Raw genomic sequence first — 17,660 nt, 5'->3', positions numbered from 1 at the left:
TGAATTCCCCCTCACCCTCCGTTTGGAAAAACTTTATAGACCTCAAGAAACGGTATAACTTTTATTTCAACTATTTTTTTATATCTTTTGTTGTTTACGATTTATAAGCACGTATATAGAAAGGGCGGTTCGGATAAAAGGGTTGATATCTGCCTCAAAGTGAAAAACGGGCACCAACAAATTACAGTTATCTTCATAAACAGGTCTAATTTTTTATGCAAAGTTTCATCAAAATCGGAGTGTATCAGTCTCTGATGTTCCCTTGTTAGCCACGTGCGATACTTCTGGTGTTTCAAATTTCATAATAGCTCAGAATTTGGGAAACAAGGTAATCAGAGGCTTTTGGGAACAATCCTTTTTACATTTATAACTTTTTGTAATTGTTTAAACAATTTTTTGTCGAGGCATAAAAGATACTATACCTTAAGGCGAATAACTGTTGCTTATAAAGTCTTTTGATACCTCTAACGATTTCTGAGAAAAAGGAAAAAAACGAATAAGATGAAACTGTTTCATTTTATTCGCTGTTATTCAATGCTTGGATTTACTCCTGTATTAAAGAAACTGATACATATAAGAAAGAAGAAGATCTCCCATTAAGGGGGTAGACACGGCACGTGACCTCTCCGACCAGAAGTATCGCATGTGGCTAAGAAGTAATCGAGGCATTCGAACGAGAGGTGGTTTCGCGCTATCTCGACGTAAGCGAAACGACAAGGATGGCATTCGACGAGCCTGGAGTCGAAGTGAAATGGGGCTAAACAAGGACAGAAGTTACAGTGCGAGAGAAAGGTTCTTATGCAGCTTCCGGTTCGGTATGGAATCACGGTCTGCGTTCGCAGTTTCGTGCACCATTCTATAGGGCGGAGGGAGCCACCTTCGCCGGCCGAGGCTCGACGCAATTAATTATTTCGACAACCGAGTTTTTAATGGTGCTGATTATATATTTTACTCGTTGAGGAATGAACCGCCTCACTTCTCCGATTAAGCATTTATTTGAAAAAATTTCTTTTCTCCTGAAATACAAAGGTATTTCTCATGCGAATGAGGCATAATGGCTGCGCGCTCGTGCGTGACCTAGGGGCACCTTCCCCTTTAGTGCTTTTTCACTAGATGAACGGACATTATGAATGATATTGATGTGTAACGTGAAATGTTATCACGTGAATATGTTTAGAGTGGTATGGCAACATTGCCATGGGAATGTTTATCAATAGTCTGTAGTATCGATATGTCTCGAATATCAATCGAGGACCTTTTCTATCGATGGTTGTAAATCAAGAGCGAAATTTAAGCACCATCTGCGCGTCGCCGGACCCAAGACTGCTCTGTGTGTTTTGGGTCCGGCGACTTGACCTCCTAGGCTTTTTGCCCACAAACACAGCAGGGTTCCATTGTGCGGGGCGGCTATTGTGTTGCGCGCCGAGAGAATCTCCCTGTATAAATAGACAAAGATTAGATTGTAAACCCCTCGACGTGGGTGATCGAGCTGAGAGAAGGCCGGAAATCCAGAGAATGGAATAGTTTCACTTCTAAAATTCCTGAAAGACTAATTTATGATAGACCATATCAAATTCGTTGTTTTCGACCAAGTCATGAAGGGTCCTTAAAAGTTACGAAGTCTTTTCCGATATCCTGCCTATTCATGCACTCTAAAGCCGAGTATCCACCTGTATCAAACGCCCGTATCGTATCACCGTTCCGAACCCTTTTGAATAGGCAGACGTTGCCTCGTTGCATGCCAATATTTGCGGACAATATTTCTTCGTTTCTTGAAAGAAACTCCTATAGGCGAGAAGTTTCGAATTTCTGCATGCTGTTTCTTTATTGTAATTGTCCTAACCATATCGTGTTTGGTATCATTTTAATCAGAAAAACGTCACAAATATCTTGGTAAAAGTTTTATAAGAAAAAAATGAAAAATAATAAAGTTCAGTCATTGCATTAGTATTATCTCACTGATATATCCGATTCCAGATCATATTATCTCGAGCCTCAAGTGTCATGTTTCCACTTGACATAGCATTTCGGGCCTTCGCCTGGGTATGTTGTTTTTACGTTTCAAGTGGTCTCCGAACCTATCCTTTGAACAGCAAGAAACCGACAATTTTCGGATCGGCCCGTTCCTTCACCTCCGTATCACAGCCCAATAGAACTTTCGATACTCGGCAACGGAAAAATCTCTGGAAAATTAACATTGTCCTTTTTCAATAATCACAGAGGTTCTTATTAACATTGCTCTTTTATGTACAGCGTATCACCGAAGATAATTGATCTGTTTAAATATATTTAGACGATAAAATTTGTCTAAATTAAATTAGATTAAGTTCATAAATAATTTCATCGATTTTGAAATGAATCCAATAATACCGCAAGATTTCAAATAAATTGAAACCCAAGTGACGGCACGAAACGCTATGTCAAGTGCAAATGCATAAACCTTTCCTTCGATGCAACGGCAAAGAATCGACAAATTTTTCGGATGGGTCCGTTGCCTCCGTTCCTTTGGAACGGCACGCAGCAAAACGAAACTCCTCGCCTGTAGTGGCCCAGTCCTATTGCCGAACCGTTTCTATCAAGAAACGAAGAAATATTGTCCGAGCCGTAGCACGCTGTGGCATGCAACGAGGCAACGTCTGCCTATTCAAAAGGGTTCGGAACGGTGATACGATACGGGCGTTGGATACAGGTGGATACTCGGCTTAAGAGGGTCGTAAATTTCCTCAAGAGTTGCCTTTTGGCAAGTACAAGGTCTTGTCGTTTCCTATTTTTTCTGGTTTCCACGCTTTCTCATAGCACATGTGCGCTATAACGTTGTAGCGTCTTGGCGGGGCGCCTCCACTTCCACGCGCCTGAGGGTGGACTACAGGCAGGAGAAGGGGCCTACACAGGACGGAGTGGACTCCTCCACCATTGGACGAGGGATGATCCTGAGGGAGGATCCAGGATCCACCAAGGAAGGGGTATCGACCGGAATCGCGCGAGGATCTCCTCCGCCAAGCACAGAACGATCAGAATGATTGTGTCAGCTAAAACCGACAGATCTTTCTCACTCTGCAATCTAAACGCATTTTAGAACTTCAGAATTTTGCTTACGTATTGACAATTAAATAACGAAGTTAAAACAGTGAATTAACAGTTTTGTATCAAATTCATTTTCCGCGCCTTGCGAACGGAGCGCCTCCGCGCTCCACGGATTGCCTTACCTGCGCCTTTCAATTTCGAAAATCCCTATTTCCGTAATACGGACACGCAACAGATGCAAATTTTAACTCGTGCGGTGAAACTCCAGGCGGCGCTGATGTCGTTTCTCTACATACATACCTTGAATCACTGATTTTAACATACACAACCACAGCCGACTCTAGTACTAGCTGTGCTGAAGTAAAAATGGTAACACCGCGGACACCGCGGGAGTCCGGCCTGAATATATCAACACCTACTCTACTCTATCTGCCTCCCAGACTCCCAGACTCCCAGCCAATCAACGTCGTCAGACTCCCGACTACTCTTTGGACTTCTCATAACCACTTTGGTTTCGTTCCAATAATTTCGCTTGTTTCAAGGTTTTTATTAACTTATATACACGTTTATCAATTCTTAAATGTTTCGATTTGATCCAAAGATGGTTTCATTTTGCTTCATACCTAAATTTTCTTGAAACCACTGTAAATATTTCAAATATCATGTTTCACAACACCAAACTACTTCGAGAGTACACAAAATATATATCACATTTGTAACAATTTTATGCTACCACATCACTTTTACTTGCCATAGTTGCAAGGTTTATGTATTGTTTATACATAATTAATACAATATAGTGTATATTACTACAGCTTTTAATTAAAAAAGACGTTAATTACAATTCCGAGCACAGGACTCTGTTTTTGAAAATAGGACTCCCGATTGTCACGTGAGCGGTGTTGCCACATTGTTCAGCATGGCTAGTACTAGAGCATACTAGAGTTGGCTGTGTTGTGACACAACTGGACACAACTAAAGATATCGTGACGTCTCAGCGCTCCACGGGCACCTTACTCAGGTCCCTAAAATCCCTTCAACCCGAAACGGCGCACGCAACAATTGACAGATACAAGCGCCTCTGTCTGTATAATTAAGAAGCTCTTGTACGGGTCGATTTTTTATACATACAACAGATCCTTATAGTGCTGTCAGTCGTATTTAGTCCTGACAGCTGGTAAATCAGTGTAAATTAATAAAAATGGTAAATGTATCTTAAACTCATGAAACAATTGTTAGTTAAATGTGTGTTTTTTTTTAATAATTATGATTTTTTATTTTCTTCATTGTTTAGTCATTTGCTGAAAAACTAACGTCAATTATGCAAAAACCAGGACAAGATCCTGTTGCCAAGGATGATGTACCTGTTTGGTTGAAGTATGCTGGTCGAGGACTCGGTACTGTAGGCAGTTTAAGTAAGTTTTCGAAAATAACATTCATTTATTGTTATCATTTTCTCTGCAAAAAATTTACTACAGTTACTAATAAAAATGCATATAGCAACATTATTTATAATTATAAATATATAATACAAAGATTCGATATTTACTATTTAAACATAATAAATATTCTTGGATTTTTATTTGCTGTTAGATAATTATATAGTACTACTAAAATGCCTTGAATATTCTTTTTACTATATTTTTAGGTACGATATTTATAATATACATTATTGAATTAAATATAATGCTAATGCAAATAGAATATTAATTTTCATGAATTTGTTACAGTTGCAATTTTTCTTGGAGCATGGAACTCTGTATCGATACTATGGGGTTCTATAGATTGTTTAATTAGTGGTATGTGGCAAATGGTGGCTGGTTTTATAGTAGTAATGATAGAAGCCCCATGTTGTTGTTTATTTATTGATTTTGTACAAAACTTAAGTGATTGGGTAGAAAAGAGACCATATTGGAATAGAGCAGGGGCATACTGTTTGTAAGTACATTATTTTTTTGATAAAACATTAGATCATAATGCTATATTGTTTTTCTTATCATTTGTGTTAACTTATTTTACTAACGTTTCATGGTATTATGTTTAATTTTGATTATTTTAGAATGGCAATTCCACCAGTCTTCCTGTGTATAAAGATGAGTAGTATTTTTGGCAGTGGTCTAATATTTGCAACAGGTGTAATGTATGGACTAATGTCTCTTGGACGAAAGTAAGTTACATTTGTTTTACCTGTAATTTTATAAGATGAATTATTAACAAATGACATACATATAAACAACTAATATTAAACAATTAACTAACTTTTCTAGTTAAGAGAAATAAAATGTGTGTTGTGTTCTCACAATAGTATATGCATATATTTGTTTGTGGGTGTAAGTTATATTATTTTATAATAATTTGTATGTACATATGTCCAAATTAACACTGTGGCTTTTTGTTTCTTTTTTTTAATGTATAAATTAGCTCATGCAATTTATTGTTTCATCGTGTACATTCATTCAAAACATAATATATAATATCATTTTACTATCTTTTTAGTATGTATCGCACATATTTTATATTGTATATTATTATATTTTGTTAAAATATAATGACATATAATATATTTGACAAATGCAATTTTTTTTATTATATTACTAATATACTAATGATAACAGAGGAACCAGGCCCGACCCAGCAGGAATGACGTCGGGTGTGGGTTCCCCACAGGGTACAGTACCTCCTACTACAGATCATCATACAACTCTTGTGGAGGATCCTGATGTCTGGAGACCTACATAAATCATCAAATATTCATTGCACCACTTCACTAACCAGGCAATAAGATACACAGTTTAATGTGATTTTTACATTTCCAGTTTTCTCGACATCGCCTAGATATTTAAAGCTGTGTTATTATTTTATTGCTGTGTGTATTTAACAATATCAATTTAATTGCCTTGGATTATAACAAATTATCAATGGCTTTATTATATGTGATTAATTTGTTTCATTAGCTTCTTATCAGAAAAATACATTTACTTTAAATGTACATGTATCTCAAATTTGAAATTATTATTTCTTTCGATTTAAAATAATTTTGTGTTCATGCAGAACATTTTAAAAATAAGTAACAAACTAAAAACTGGATTCCTAAATTTTAATTGTTTACATTTTATAAACATAACCGTAGATTATAAAATGGTACAGAATTTCTTCATTCTTTTAGTACAAGAAATTTATGTTTAACCTTGCTCGTTTATTTTGTTATATGATGCATATAAATTTTTTTTATTTTGGAAACTTCTCTGTTTTTCTATGTTCCAATACTACATTTTATTCAAAATATAGTATTCTCAATTTATGTAATACTTTGATCTATAAGTGATGGAAAAAAGACGAAGTGTTAAAAATGTATATAATTTTAGCATTTTATTCTTATGATTAGGATAGTTTGTTATAATTGTAAAATGATTTTGAATTATGTTATTATATTTTTATTAGCAAAATATGTTACTATTTCCAAATTATCTTTTTATCATAATTTTATACATATAAGTTTCATAATACAAAAATTATTTGAATTTTAATAATTTATACATTTTTAGAGCACCTCTTCCTGAAATGAGATCAGCAGCGATAAACATCGAGGTTCCTTCATCCAGTATGCAAGCCACACTTGTTGGGAATGCTCAACCCATGGGTTTTACTAATAGACCAGATAGTAATGTTTGATTTTTATATAACTAATTGGCAAAACCTCATCATTTTGTATGAATGATAACGAATGTTGTTTTGATAAAACCATCAGTAACCAAATCCATGAATATTGTGTTATTAAAATAATTGTATTTATTTTATAACAATATTGTAAAAATTTCATATACTTTTATCATGATTATCAGAACAATTATTTGTATTACTTGTATTAACACGTTGACTGCCAACTGTGAGACAACTCGTAGTTTGCGTTATTGCCTAAGACGCCAACTACGAATTGTCTTGTAATTGGCAGTCAACGTGTTAAACTTTCAATGAATTTTAGATAATATTCTTTTATTACATAATTTTCAATTCAGTAGTGTAAGTTACAGATACATTATGAAAACATTGCTGTTATATGCATAGAAGTGCATATATAATTATAGCATATATAAAGTTAAAAACTGCCATAGAAATTAATTTTCAAAGCTATATTCATGGGCTTGGTTTCATGACTTTATCTATTTAGTGTGTCATAGTAATTTAATATTAAAATTTGTGATGAAAAAACTATTCTTATAATTGGTTTTGGATATATAGTTATCTTACTTAAATTTTTACATCCTAATGGAATGAATTATAATATTTTAAGTGAAAATAACACTTCCAAAATCAAAATCCAAGACTTTCAGATAGATCATTCATAACTGATAGGGAATGGAAGAGTCATAATAGCTTTATCCTTCTTAATGTGTATGCATATCTGCATATATATAAAGCAAGTCATATGATTAGTTAAGATAAATCGTAGCTTCCTTTTGTTTAAAATATAAAAGACTAGAAAAAAATATTTGAAAAAAAAAGTTGGAGGGTGCAATAACATGTATTTTGTTCTGACTTCATTTTCTTTTTAAGTATGATAAAGCTTCATGGTTTCACAGTTAAAATGAGCACGAGTAATACTTCGAGTATGTTGTAATTAGATATAAAGAATTCAACATATTTTAATCCAGAATAATCGTTTTTATACAATGGAATTTAAGCGGAATTCACATAATATATTCCACATTTTAAAAATTAGGTTTATAGACTAATTATAAAACCAAAAATTAAAATGTTTGTGTATATTTCTTTATACAATATTGTACTGTATTGTATTATACAGTATTATATAATGAAATATTTGATCATTCTAAGATTTTTACATGTTTTATTCAACAAATTTGAAATATTTCATAAAATATTTATGAATGTTATAAAATATTGTTTCAATAACTTATTTTAAATATTTTCATAAGCAAAATTATTGTACAAATTGATTTATATCAAAAAAATATTAAAAGAATTCATTCATTGAGTACATTGTTACAGTTAAGATGAAAATGAGGCCAGAAGAAAACAAATTTAATTGCACTATTTAATTTTTTCCATTATTGTTTTTTCTAATATGAATGGCAAAGAACTATACAATATTTTAGTTGTGTAGTTCAAGTTATATGTTCTCTCTGCCAAATTAATTTTATGTGTAATTATACATCTCTATCGGTTTATTTTTAATTATTATATTTACTACATGAATTTATATTATGTTTACTTCTCTATGGTATTGTTGAAGACTTCCAACTTATATGATTAATAATCCCTAACTGTTTTTAGTTTTATATTTTCACAGCCAAATATAGTTCTACCCCTTAACAGATAATTAATTACAATTATATGTGATAAGGCAGAGGGAATAAGTAATATGTTAGGTTCTCATAATCTGATTTATATACAAAATTACAAACTCGTAATATCCAGATTATTCTAATAATATTTACTTTAGATTTTATTTTATTTAAAATTACATATTTTCATTATAGGCTATATACAATTCATTTTATTTTAATTCCTTTATATTATAAATTTGTATAATATATCTTTGATCAAATAAGCATTTATTTTAGACTTCAAATTGCCAAACTGTTCAATCATTTTCTTTTTATACATTCCTATTTTTTAATTAATTTATTAACTAAAACTAATTGTAAAATAGAAATATTTAATGATTACTTCTGTGGTTTTTGTGTTTGTTTCCTAAATGAATTCAGTTCGAATGCCATTTTTGAAATAAAGTAGTTTGATTTGATTTAATTAAATAGTTTGAAACGCCAAGTATTGAAATAAGTATTGTTCGATATGCCTGTTTACAATTACAGTCGTGCATCCGTATTCATCAGTAATATCGTCCAAGATACATCGTGGTTATACGAGACTTATGATTAATTTTTATGTTATAAATCATGCAATCTTTATTAAAATATTTTTTCATTCTGTAACCATTTCCAAGTCAGTACTCCAGAGTTGAATTTTGGAGAATAATTTAACTCCTTCAACTTGAATAATCTCAACTAAAAAAAATACGTATTTATTATTTTTTACTGGTTTACATCTCTATACTGTTAGAAAATTAAAAAAAAATGTATTATTAATATCAATTTATAAAGTGACAGTTTAACGTGAAAATATATGTATCTTGGTCCACGAAATCTTTTTAGTGCTTTTGAGGCAAGCATGTGCAGAGAGTAATAAAATGGGTAGGAGCATTTGTGACAAGCCTGCGGACACTCGAGCACCCCTATACTACAGGGTGATCCTCTCGCTACGCTACCCAAAGGAAGTGCCGCCACAATAGAATGTAGATGTCGACATCCCATTTCTGTCATCGCTTATTTGACCCCTGCAGCGAAGACTGCTGTGTGCGTGAAAATGTGTGTAATGAGCAGAAAAGTCCCATTTAAGCACTGCGGAAAACAGAATATTTTCTTAACACATTTTCACGCACGCAGTCGTCTTCGCTGCAGGGACCACCTCGGTCAACTAAGCGATGACAGAAATGGGATGTCGACTTCTACATTCTATTGTGGCGGCACTTCCTTTGGGTAGCGTAGCGAGAGGATCACCCTGTATTGTGGCGACACTTCCTTTCGGGTAGCGTAGCGAGAGGATCACCCTGTAGGAAACTGCAGAGATATTGATTCAGCGGATACGGGGGCATAATTATATATTTAAAAACTAATTGTTTATTGATATTTATACCAGTTAATAAAAACACAAGTTTGAATTATTTAGTGAATATAATTATATGTATACATACATACAAATATAAAATAGAACACTGCTTAATTTTTATTCCGTAAAAATATTCGGACATTAAACAAATTTTAATAATTCTACATAGAAATATATCTGTTTATAAAATTGTAATAATTTTAATATTTTCTTAATTGGCCCTTCTATGTAATACAACATGTAAACGTTTAGGTAGTTTAGAAACAAATTTTTTAAACATTCCTATATAATGTATTCCTGTTCCTGTGTTGATTGTTATTTTAATTCTTCTTATGTTTTTATTCTACGAATTTCTTTAAATTCTTCATTGGATTTGGGGGATGGGGTCAATCGAGACCCAAACTTAATAATTTTTAAACAAAAGTTTCAAATATTGAAAGAATATGAAATACAAAATTAAATTAAGATTGGATTTCTTTATGGTCCACCTTCCGAGAGTTAAATTAATTGTAGAGCATGTTGCAACACTTTTAAACAATTTATAATAAATATTCTTTTAATATTTTTATTGTAAGATGAAAATATTTATTTTTGTCTAAAATGCCATCAATAAAATCTAATTCGCCGTCAGAGATCTCATGAATTTATTGATGGGTTAGTGTACATACACTGCATAATGGTTTAAAAAGTAGTATTTCGTGATCAAAATTTAATTAGAAGAAAAACCAGTTTTTTCTATAAAATAGCAATCCTTTATAATTTCGAATTTCAATTTAATTCTCAGCATTAAAATTTAGTTATATGTATATTAGTTATGTATAGTTCAATTATATGTTATAGTGTGCAGCAAAGTTTATTATAATTATTTTAAGAATTTTATATAATAATAATGTCAGAAAAGTTTTCAACTAAGTATGTTTTATTTTTTCACCACATCAGACAGTTCTTTCCTCAAAAGGTTACCCAGATAGCACAGAGACATTATTAAAACATCTTAAAGATATCTGTTCCAGATTGAAGATGTCTTACGAACATCTGAAAAGTCCTGCGAATGCCTGAAATACGTCCTGTAAACATCCTATGTTAGAAAACGGGATGTCTTAAAGATGTCGTACAGATATCCTACAGATGCCTTACAGACGTTCTAAAGATGTCTTATAAATGCCCTAAAGATAACTTACATGTACCCTACAGATGCCTTATAAATGCTGTTTGATTAAAATACAATCGTTTTTTTATCCGACTTCGAAAAGGAGGAGGATACTCAATTCGATGTGTGTGTGGTTTTTTTTTTTTGTTTTGTTCACCGATTACGCCGAGACGGGTTGACCAATCGGAACGAAACCTTTTGCATCTGGTAGAGTATGTTTCCCGATTGGTCCCGTTAAAAAAACATTTTGCATTTTTCCTTTCTGAACGCATTTTATTGCAAAAAAACGTACTATTTCATGTACGTGCGCCGTACGTTCGCCGATTACTCCGAGAGAGATGGACGAATCGGAACGAGACTTTTTGCGTCTTATAGAGTATAACTCCCCATTGGTCCCATAAGAAAAATATTTTGCATTTTTTTATTCCTAACGACTTTTTTTTCTAAATGTATATTCGCCAATTACTCCGAAACGGGTGGACCAATCGGAACGAAACCTTTTGCATCTTCTAAAGTATGTGTCCCGATTGGTCCCGTTAAAAAAACATTTTATATTTTTTCATTCCGAACGATTCTTATTGCAAAAAAACGTACTATTTCATGTACGTGCGCCGTACGTTCGCCGATTACTCCGAGACAGATGGACGAATCGGAACGAAACTATTTGCATCTTGTAGAGTATTTCTCCCACTTGGTCCTGTCAAAAAGACATTTTGCATTGTTTCATTGCTAACGATTTTTTTGCAAAGAACGTAATGCTTGATTTACATTTTTCATCGATTACCGCGAGACGGATGGACCAATCGGATCGAAAATTTTGTATCATGTAGAGTATATCTCCCGATTGGTCCCGTAATATAATTTTTGTGTTTTTTCATTCCTAACGATTTTTATAGCAAAAAACGTAATACTTCATTTATATCTTCTGGCGTTTATGCTGCAGGGAATGTATCGATTGCGATGAAACCTTTCACATTTGGTAAGAGGTATATCCGTGATGATCCCACTTGCAAAAATTTATGGAATTTGTTAATAACTACTGTTAAAGCAAAAAATCTGTTCTTTCATGGTACTCTGTAAGGAATGTATCGTTCGCAATGAAACCTTTCATATTTAGTAGGATATACAGTAAAAGCTGGATATATGCAACAAACATTGGGACCCAGGCGTTGCATATATCCAGTCGAGGTGTCGAATCTCGGGTTACACGCGACGAGCAGCCAAGCGTGAACGTAGAAAAGGACAGACAGTGGCAGAAAGAGAGAGGTCCGATGATCAAAGGAAAGAGCCGAAACGTATCGGTGTGACTAATACTAATTGAATAAAAAAACTTTTTTATTTTTGACTTTTTTTTAATGAAACTTGTACTAGCGCATTGGTGAGATTTTTGTGATTAAAGTGGTACCAAACACGATATAGTTTCAATTATAATTACTTGCTAAAATTGATGTTAAAAGTTGGCGAAAAGCAAAGGAGGATTGGAAATGAAAACCGGTTGCGGTGTTGGCTCGGGTTTCAAACGTTGCATATATCCAGCCGAGGTGTTGATTCTGGGCATTTAAACGTTGCATATATCCAGCCGAGGTGTCGATTCTGGGCATTTAATGTTGCATATATCCAGCCGAGGTATCGATTCTGGGCATTTAAACGTTGCATATATCCAGTCTTGGTATCGATTCTGTGTCCGTACAAATCGTTTGTACCGTGCCGCAATACCTATTCTACGTTCGTACACAACATGCGACGTGTTGCATGTTGCATGTTGCGTGTTTGATGTATCTTTGGTGTACGGCCTGCCTTATATATATGTACAGTTTTATTATTATTTTAATAAATAAATATAATTCAAATCATATCGTGTTTGGTACCATTTTAATCAGAAATATCTCACAAATGCGTTAGTAAAAGTTTCATTAAGAAAAAGTTAAAAATAAAAAAGTTTTATCGTTCAATTAGTATTAGTCACACCGATATTACGGTCGGATCATATTACACGATTTCCTCGCCGAGCGGCTCGGTTCGGTTTAGGGAGATCCCCCCAAGTGGAGGGGATAGCGATGTTGCATATATCCAGCCAAACTTTTGTTGCATATATCCAGCTTTTACTGTACAGGGTGTCACGCGACTACCTCGACAGCCGAAGAGGGATGATTGCTAAGGTGATTCTAAACAACCTTTTCCTTTGCCAAAATGTTGGTTCGTTTTCGACTTATTAACAACAAACACCGACCAATCTGAGCGCGTACAGCACGCGGGCTCAGGGAATGCAGTGTCTGTGTCGATTCTGAACTTTCGACGATGAAACACCTCATCTATTATTTATATATAATCGTAAGTGCAATAAATGAGGGCAGTTCACTGGCCCGATCACGAAAAGAGCTGTTCTACCGAACGTGTTTCCTCGTTTCCCAGTGACAATTATCTGCTTTCAGCGTAGCAGGTTAATTTAGGAACGAATGCGAAAGTTTCATTTAAATTGTTTTCAAATTTTTCATCATTAACGTAGCCTCCAATTCAAACGTTTATTAATTATTCCATTTCAAACATTTTTATTTGTTGTTTAGAATGCTTGGAATTTCCTTTTTTACATTATGATAGGCGACAAGGGATCAGGTTCCGTATTCATTTTAAACGACTAAAAATGTTCTACCAGTTCAGTTTTTTTATTGTGGTATGCCAACGGGGTGCCGAGCCGTTCGTTCGCGACCTACGTCAGGCCCGGTTTTCGTAGCCTGTGGTGGCCGTTATCGATAAGGCAGATTGAAGATTATTCTCATCGCCACCTTTTTATAACTACATTTATTATTCAATTGTCATTTTAAAACAAATTAGAATAACTTTTATAACTATTCATTCTTCGCCAAATTCTGCAAGCCTAAAGACGTGTCAACCTTTATATAAATATTTCTACATATATTTTTCACAATTTAAGCTTTAACCATTCATTTTATATATGAAATAAGTTTTCCACAAGCCGACTTTGCAGCAGGCCCTCCAAACTCCCATATTTAAGGGCACAGACTCCTTCGAGGCCTCCTCCGAATCGATATAAGCGCCATTGGAAAGAATCGGCCAATCATGAAAACACTTAATTGAGAAATTTGACATTTGACGGTGTGACATCTAACATCATTATGCAGAATAAGAAACGAAAGTGAGGTGGCGTAGTGAAAAAACCATTAAATCGTCCAATATTTGCTAAAATGCAGCCGAACGCAACATTCGGCAGCCATGTTGTTTGCTTACAACAGCGTCTGTCTCAATCTTACAATTTCGAAAATACGATTTTTCTCAACGAATGGTGTTTATTAGCGTTCAAGCGGACCAGACCGACCTGTACCGAAGTCTACCCGTGTGTGCTGTACTCGCGAAAATTTTATTTATGCAATTATCAAGACGAAAAATCGATTCTACGAAATTGAATGTCTCTCTTGCGCATGGCGTATACGTGCATGCTTTCCGTTGATTGTGTGAGTGCACGCATACAGGTCATGGCACAAGGAGTCTGTGCCCTTAATGCTGTAACTAAAATTAGTTTGGCGCAGAAAATCCAGGCGGCGCTGGTGTCGATACAAACATATAAATGATATCGGTGAGGTACACGCACACAAGCACATGGTCCATATATACGTGTGCATGGTCTTATTCAAAACTTTGAAAAATAAAAATAATGAAAGGGGAAAAATGACAACAATATATGTATAATAAAGAAAATATATTAAATTTTTACAAAAATATAATAAATATATATAAATATATGTAAATATATATATATCAATAATAATATACAATTAATCACAATTATACATACAATAAAACACACACTCCGCTCACAAATTATACTTAATATATTAATACCATGTTAATGGTTTTATATATTGTATATGTAAACTGAATCTTCTTCTTCTTTTCATTTGCATCCAGGTATCTTGTTGCTCTATTTTAATAGAGGCAGCCTCTGACATGCAATATTTATTACAACCTCTGCAATAAATATTTTCATTAACAATTATTTACATATGCTATAAAAAGTATATAAGAGTTATTACCAAATAAGTTCAGTGTTGGAACTGCTGATGTTGTTAATCTTTTCCTCATGAAGTACTTTTCTTTAAAGTAGCTGCTACAGATCACCCAGAATTTCAGTTTCCAGGTGGAAGCACCGACTTTGGGTTGTTACATACTTCCACCCACTGTGCCATCCTCTTTTTATCCTTTCTCTCTTGGGGGAAGAAGAACATCCTGTTGTTTTCGTTAATACACCCTCTGATGCTACTCTTTCTTTTAAGATACATTTTAATAATTAAAATTAAATATATTACTAAAACAGCAATGTAAACAGTTGATACTTACTTAATTGATATCTTCTCCTCCTGTTGCTGCATCTCATCAGCAGAAGTTATTGAAAAACCTAAAAACGTAGAAAAAATTAAAAAAAATATCTTTTTAAATAATAATAATAATCATAATAATAGTAGTAGTAATAATAATAATAGTAATAATTATAATAATGGAATTCACGAACTAGGAAATTCTGTCACCACTGTCACTCACTGTGGCGCCATATTTCTTTAGTCTTGTGGCACCCTCGTCGGAGACGCCACAGTCCATGGAGCCTGCTCTGCCGTCCGGCAGGCGGCAGCACCATGAACGAAAGCAGACACTCGTACCGCGTGCGACTTTCTAGCGCTTTTACGTAGGCACCGGTTCACACCTCCTACAAACGCGCGCTTTTCCGCTTTCTCCGATTTTTCCTCACTCTTTGTCTACGCTACCTCGCGACTAGTCGATGTGCCTGCCATCACTACGATTCTTTTCACCATTTTTATTTAGTTTATACATTTTTGATAATAAAGTTTTGTGTTCATTTATAGTAATCATGTCTGTGTGGTTTTTGTGTTTCAACCCTTCTCCACGCATATTCAGCACCCACGTGTATAACACCGCTAGACTCTCGCGAGCCGCGTGTTTGACGCTGGGGTACTTGAGACTCAAATTCGAACATTGGTGACCCGGACGTGATCTTGTTAGTGCACCCTCTCGCGTTTTTTTCGGTATAAACAAACAATCAGTGAAAATGCGTAAAAAATGGTGGTTTTGTGCGTCTCTACGGCCATTCAAGACTCTTTCAAAATGGTTCAGACGCTTTCGTAACGCGACGCGAGCATGCCGACGGATGCTCCACGGCCGCCATCTTTCATATCCCCTCGTCAGCCGGAACCCTTGTCGTTTTCTACGCCGAAGCGGCAGAGCGGAGATTTTTCTTCTTCGTCGGGGATGGAAGATTTGGACACCACTATTAAGGGGCTATACCAGTGTGGCCGCTCTAAAATAAGGTGATTTTCGAGAATTTTTTTTTTAAGAAATATTGCATCAAATGTTTTTAAACTTTAGGGATGTATTTAGTTACAAATCGTATATCTATAATAATTTTCTGGTACAAAAATAATAAATAACAAGCGACTTATACGCTATCTTCCAGGGCTCCAAAAAAAAAAGTTGCTCCACTGCTGCAGTGATTGCCGCCGTCTGTGTGCTTAAAATGAAAAATGACAAAGACGCTGTTAAATTAGAAGGTATTCTCCGTACCATGAACTAGGATTTTTAAAAAATATCAAAATCTGACAAAATGGCGAAGTTTTGAAGAAAAGTTTGGAATTTAGCCTAAAAAAATCGTAGTTTTTTTAATGCCAAATTGGCATTTTTCATCCAATCAAAAAAATCCTAGTTCATGGCATGGCAAAACATGTACTGAACACGCTGAAAAAGTTTCGAGTCGATGCAATAATTTGTATTCGAGTTAGAGCTGCAGCAAATTTGAGAAATACCGTTTTGAGAAAAACGCGATCCATCGGCGGTAAGCGCGTTTCTGACATGCCAGCAGTTACTCTTTAGAACGTTGCCATTCCTAAACTATTTGAGATTCGACCTTAAAATTTTAATATGATATTCTAGGGAGTATAGATTTTCAAAAAATGCAAAAAAAAAATAAATCGATTTTTCAAAAGTGTTACACTGGTATAGCCCCTTAAGGAGCGTGGCACGTCGACGGATTACGACGATTCAGCGGGGTCTTCTTTACCTCCCCTCTCGCACGCGCTCGTCGCCGGTGCAAACATGGACGAAACCGGTCAAGACAATGCACAGCCCGGCGTGGCCGTCGCCTCACAGTGCCGTGTCCCGCCTTTTTGGCGCTCCCAGCGCAACTTTGGTTCTACCAAATAGAATCAGTGTTCCAGGTGAACCGAATCCGCTTGGATGAGTCGAAATATCACCTGGCCGTGAATGCCTCGCAGACACCCTGGCGGAAATTTCCGATTTACTCAGGACTCCTCCAGAGGACGAAAAGTATACCACGCTAAAAACACGTATTCTCGAACGCCTCACGGATTCGGCGGACAGGCAGCTCCAGAGGATGCTCAACAAGCTCGAGCTGGGGGACAGGAAGCCCTCCCAGCTCTTCCGGCATATGCGAACCCTCGCGGGCGACAGGGCCACCGAGGACGTTCTCCGCATCCGCTGATCCGCATCCGGATGGCGCTGCTATGAAACATGTACAGAACGTTTTTAAGATGAATTCGCTCGACGAGCTATTAAAAGCTGCAGATCAGATCATGGAGACGCCCATTACCCCGGGTGTGCTGTCTCTTAACAGCAGCGGCAGCTTCTCTCACACCTCCTCACCGGTCGTCAGCACGGCCCGACGGGATCCCGAGGCAGAGGACATCAAGATGCTCCTCACAAAGCTTATCGCTATCTCCAGGGAAATCCTCAACAAGGTGGCAACATCCGGCGG

At 35.3% G+C, this 17,660-nt stretch overlaps 1 protein-coding gene and 1 long non-coding RNA gene across 3 annotated transcripts; one reads left to right on the top strand and one right to left on the bottom strand.

Moving 5' to 3' along the window:
* The first annotated feature begins 3,975 nt into the window (after window positions 1-3,975).
* Window positions 3,976-7,759, top strand: fwe (calcium channel flower). Of its 2 annotated transcripts, XM_034336366.2 has the most exons (6): window positions 3,976-4,228; window positions 4,319-4,439; window positions 4,755-4,962; window positions 5,084-5,191; window positions 5,640-5,799; window positions 6,570-7,759. In XM_034336366.2, the coding sequence occupies exons 1-5, from the start codon at window positions 4,226-4,228 to the stop codon at window positions 5,761-5,763; spliced, it is 564 nt and encodes a 187-aa protein (XP_034192257.1). In that variant the 5' UTR covers window positions 3,976-4,225; the 3' UTR covers window positions 5,764-5,799; window positions 6,570-7,759. The 2 variants fall into 2 exon arrangements, with proteins under 2 accessions (XP_034192257.1, XP_034192256.1); XM_034336365.2 differs by lacking the exon at window positions 5,640-5,799 and having other exon boundaries at window positions 3,983-4,228; window positions 6,570-7,757.
* Window positions 7,760-14,668: 6,909 nt separating this feature from the next.
* LOC117609738 (uncharacterized) lies at window positions 14,669-15,461 on the bottom strand. The gene is made up of 4 exons (XR_004582662.2): window positions 15,390-15,461; window positions 15,218-15,275; window positions 14,914-15,145; window positions 14,669-14,848 (listed from the first exon to the last, which is right to left on the bottom strand). It is a non-coding gene; the product is annotated as an uncharacterized LOC117609738 (long non-coding RNA).
* Between the last annotated feature and the right edge of the window lie 2,199 nt (window positions 15,462-17,660).

This window comes from Osmia lignaria, chromosome 7 (assembly GCF_051020975.1).
Source record: "Osmia lignaria lignaria isolate PbOS001 chromosome 7, iyOsmLign1, whole genome shotgun sequence".
Taxonomy (NCBI): Eukaryota; Metazoa; Arthropoda; class Insecta; order Hymenoptera; family Megachilidae; genus Osmia; species Osmia lignaria.
This window is presented reverse-complemented; position numbering and strand designations above follow the sequence as displayed.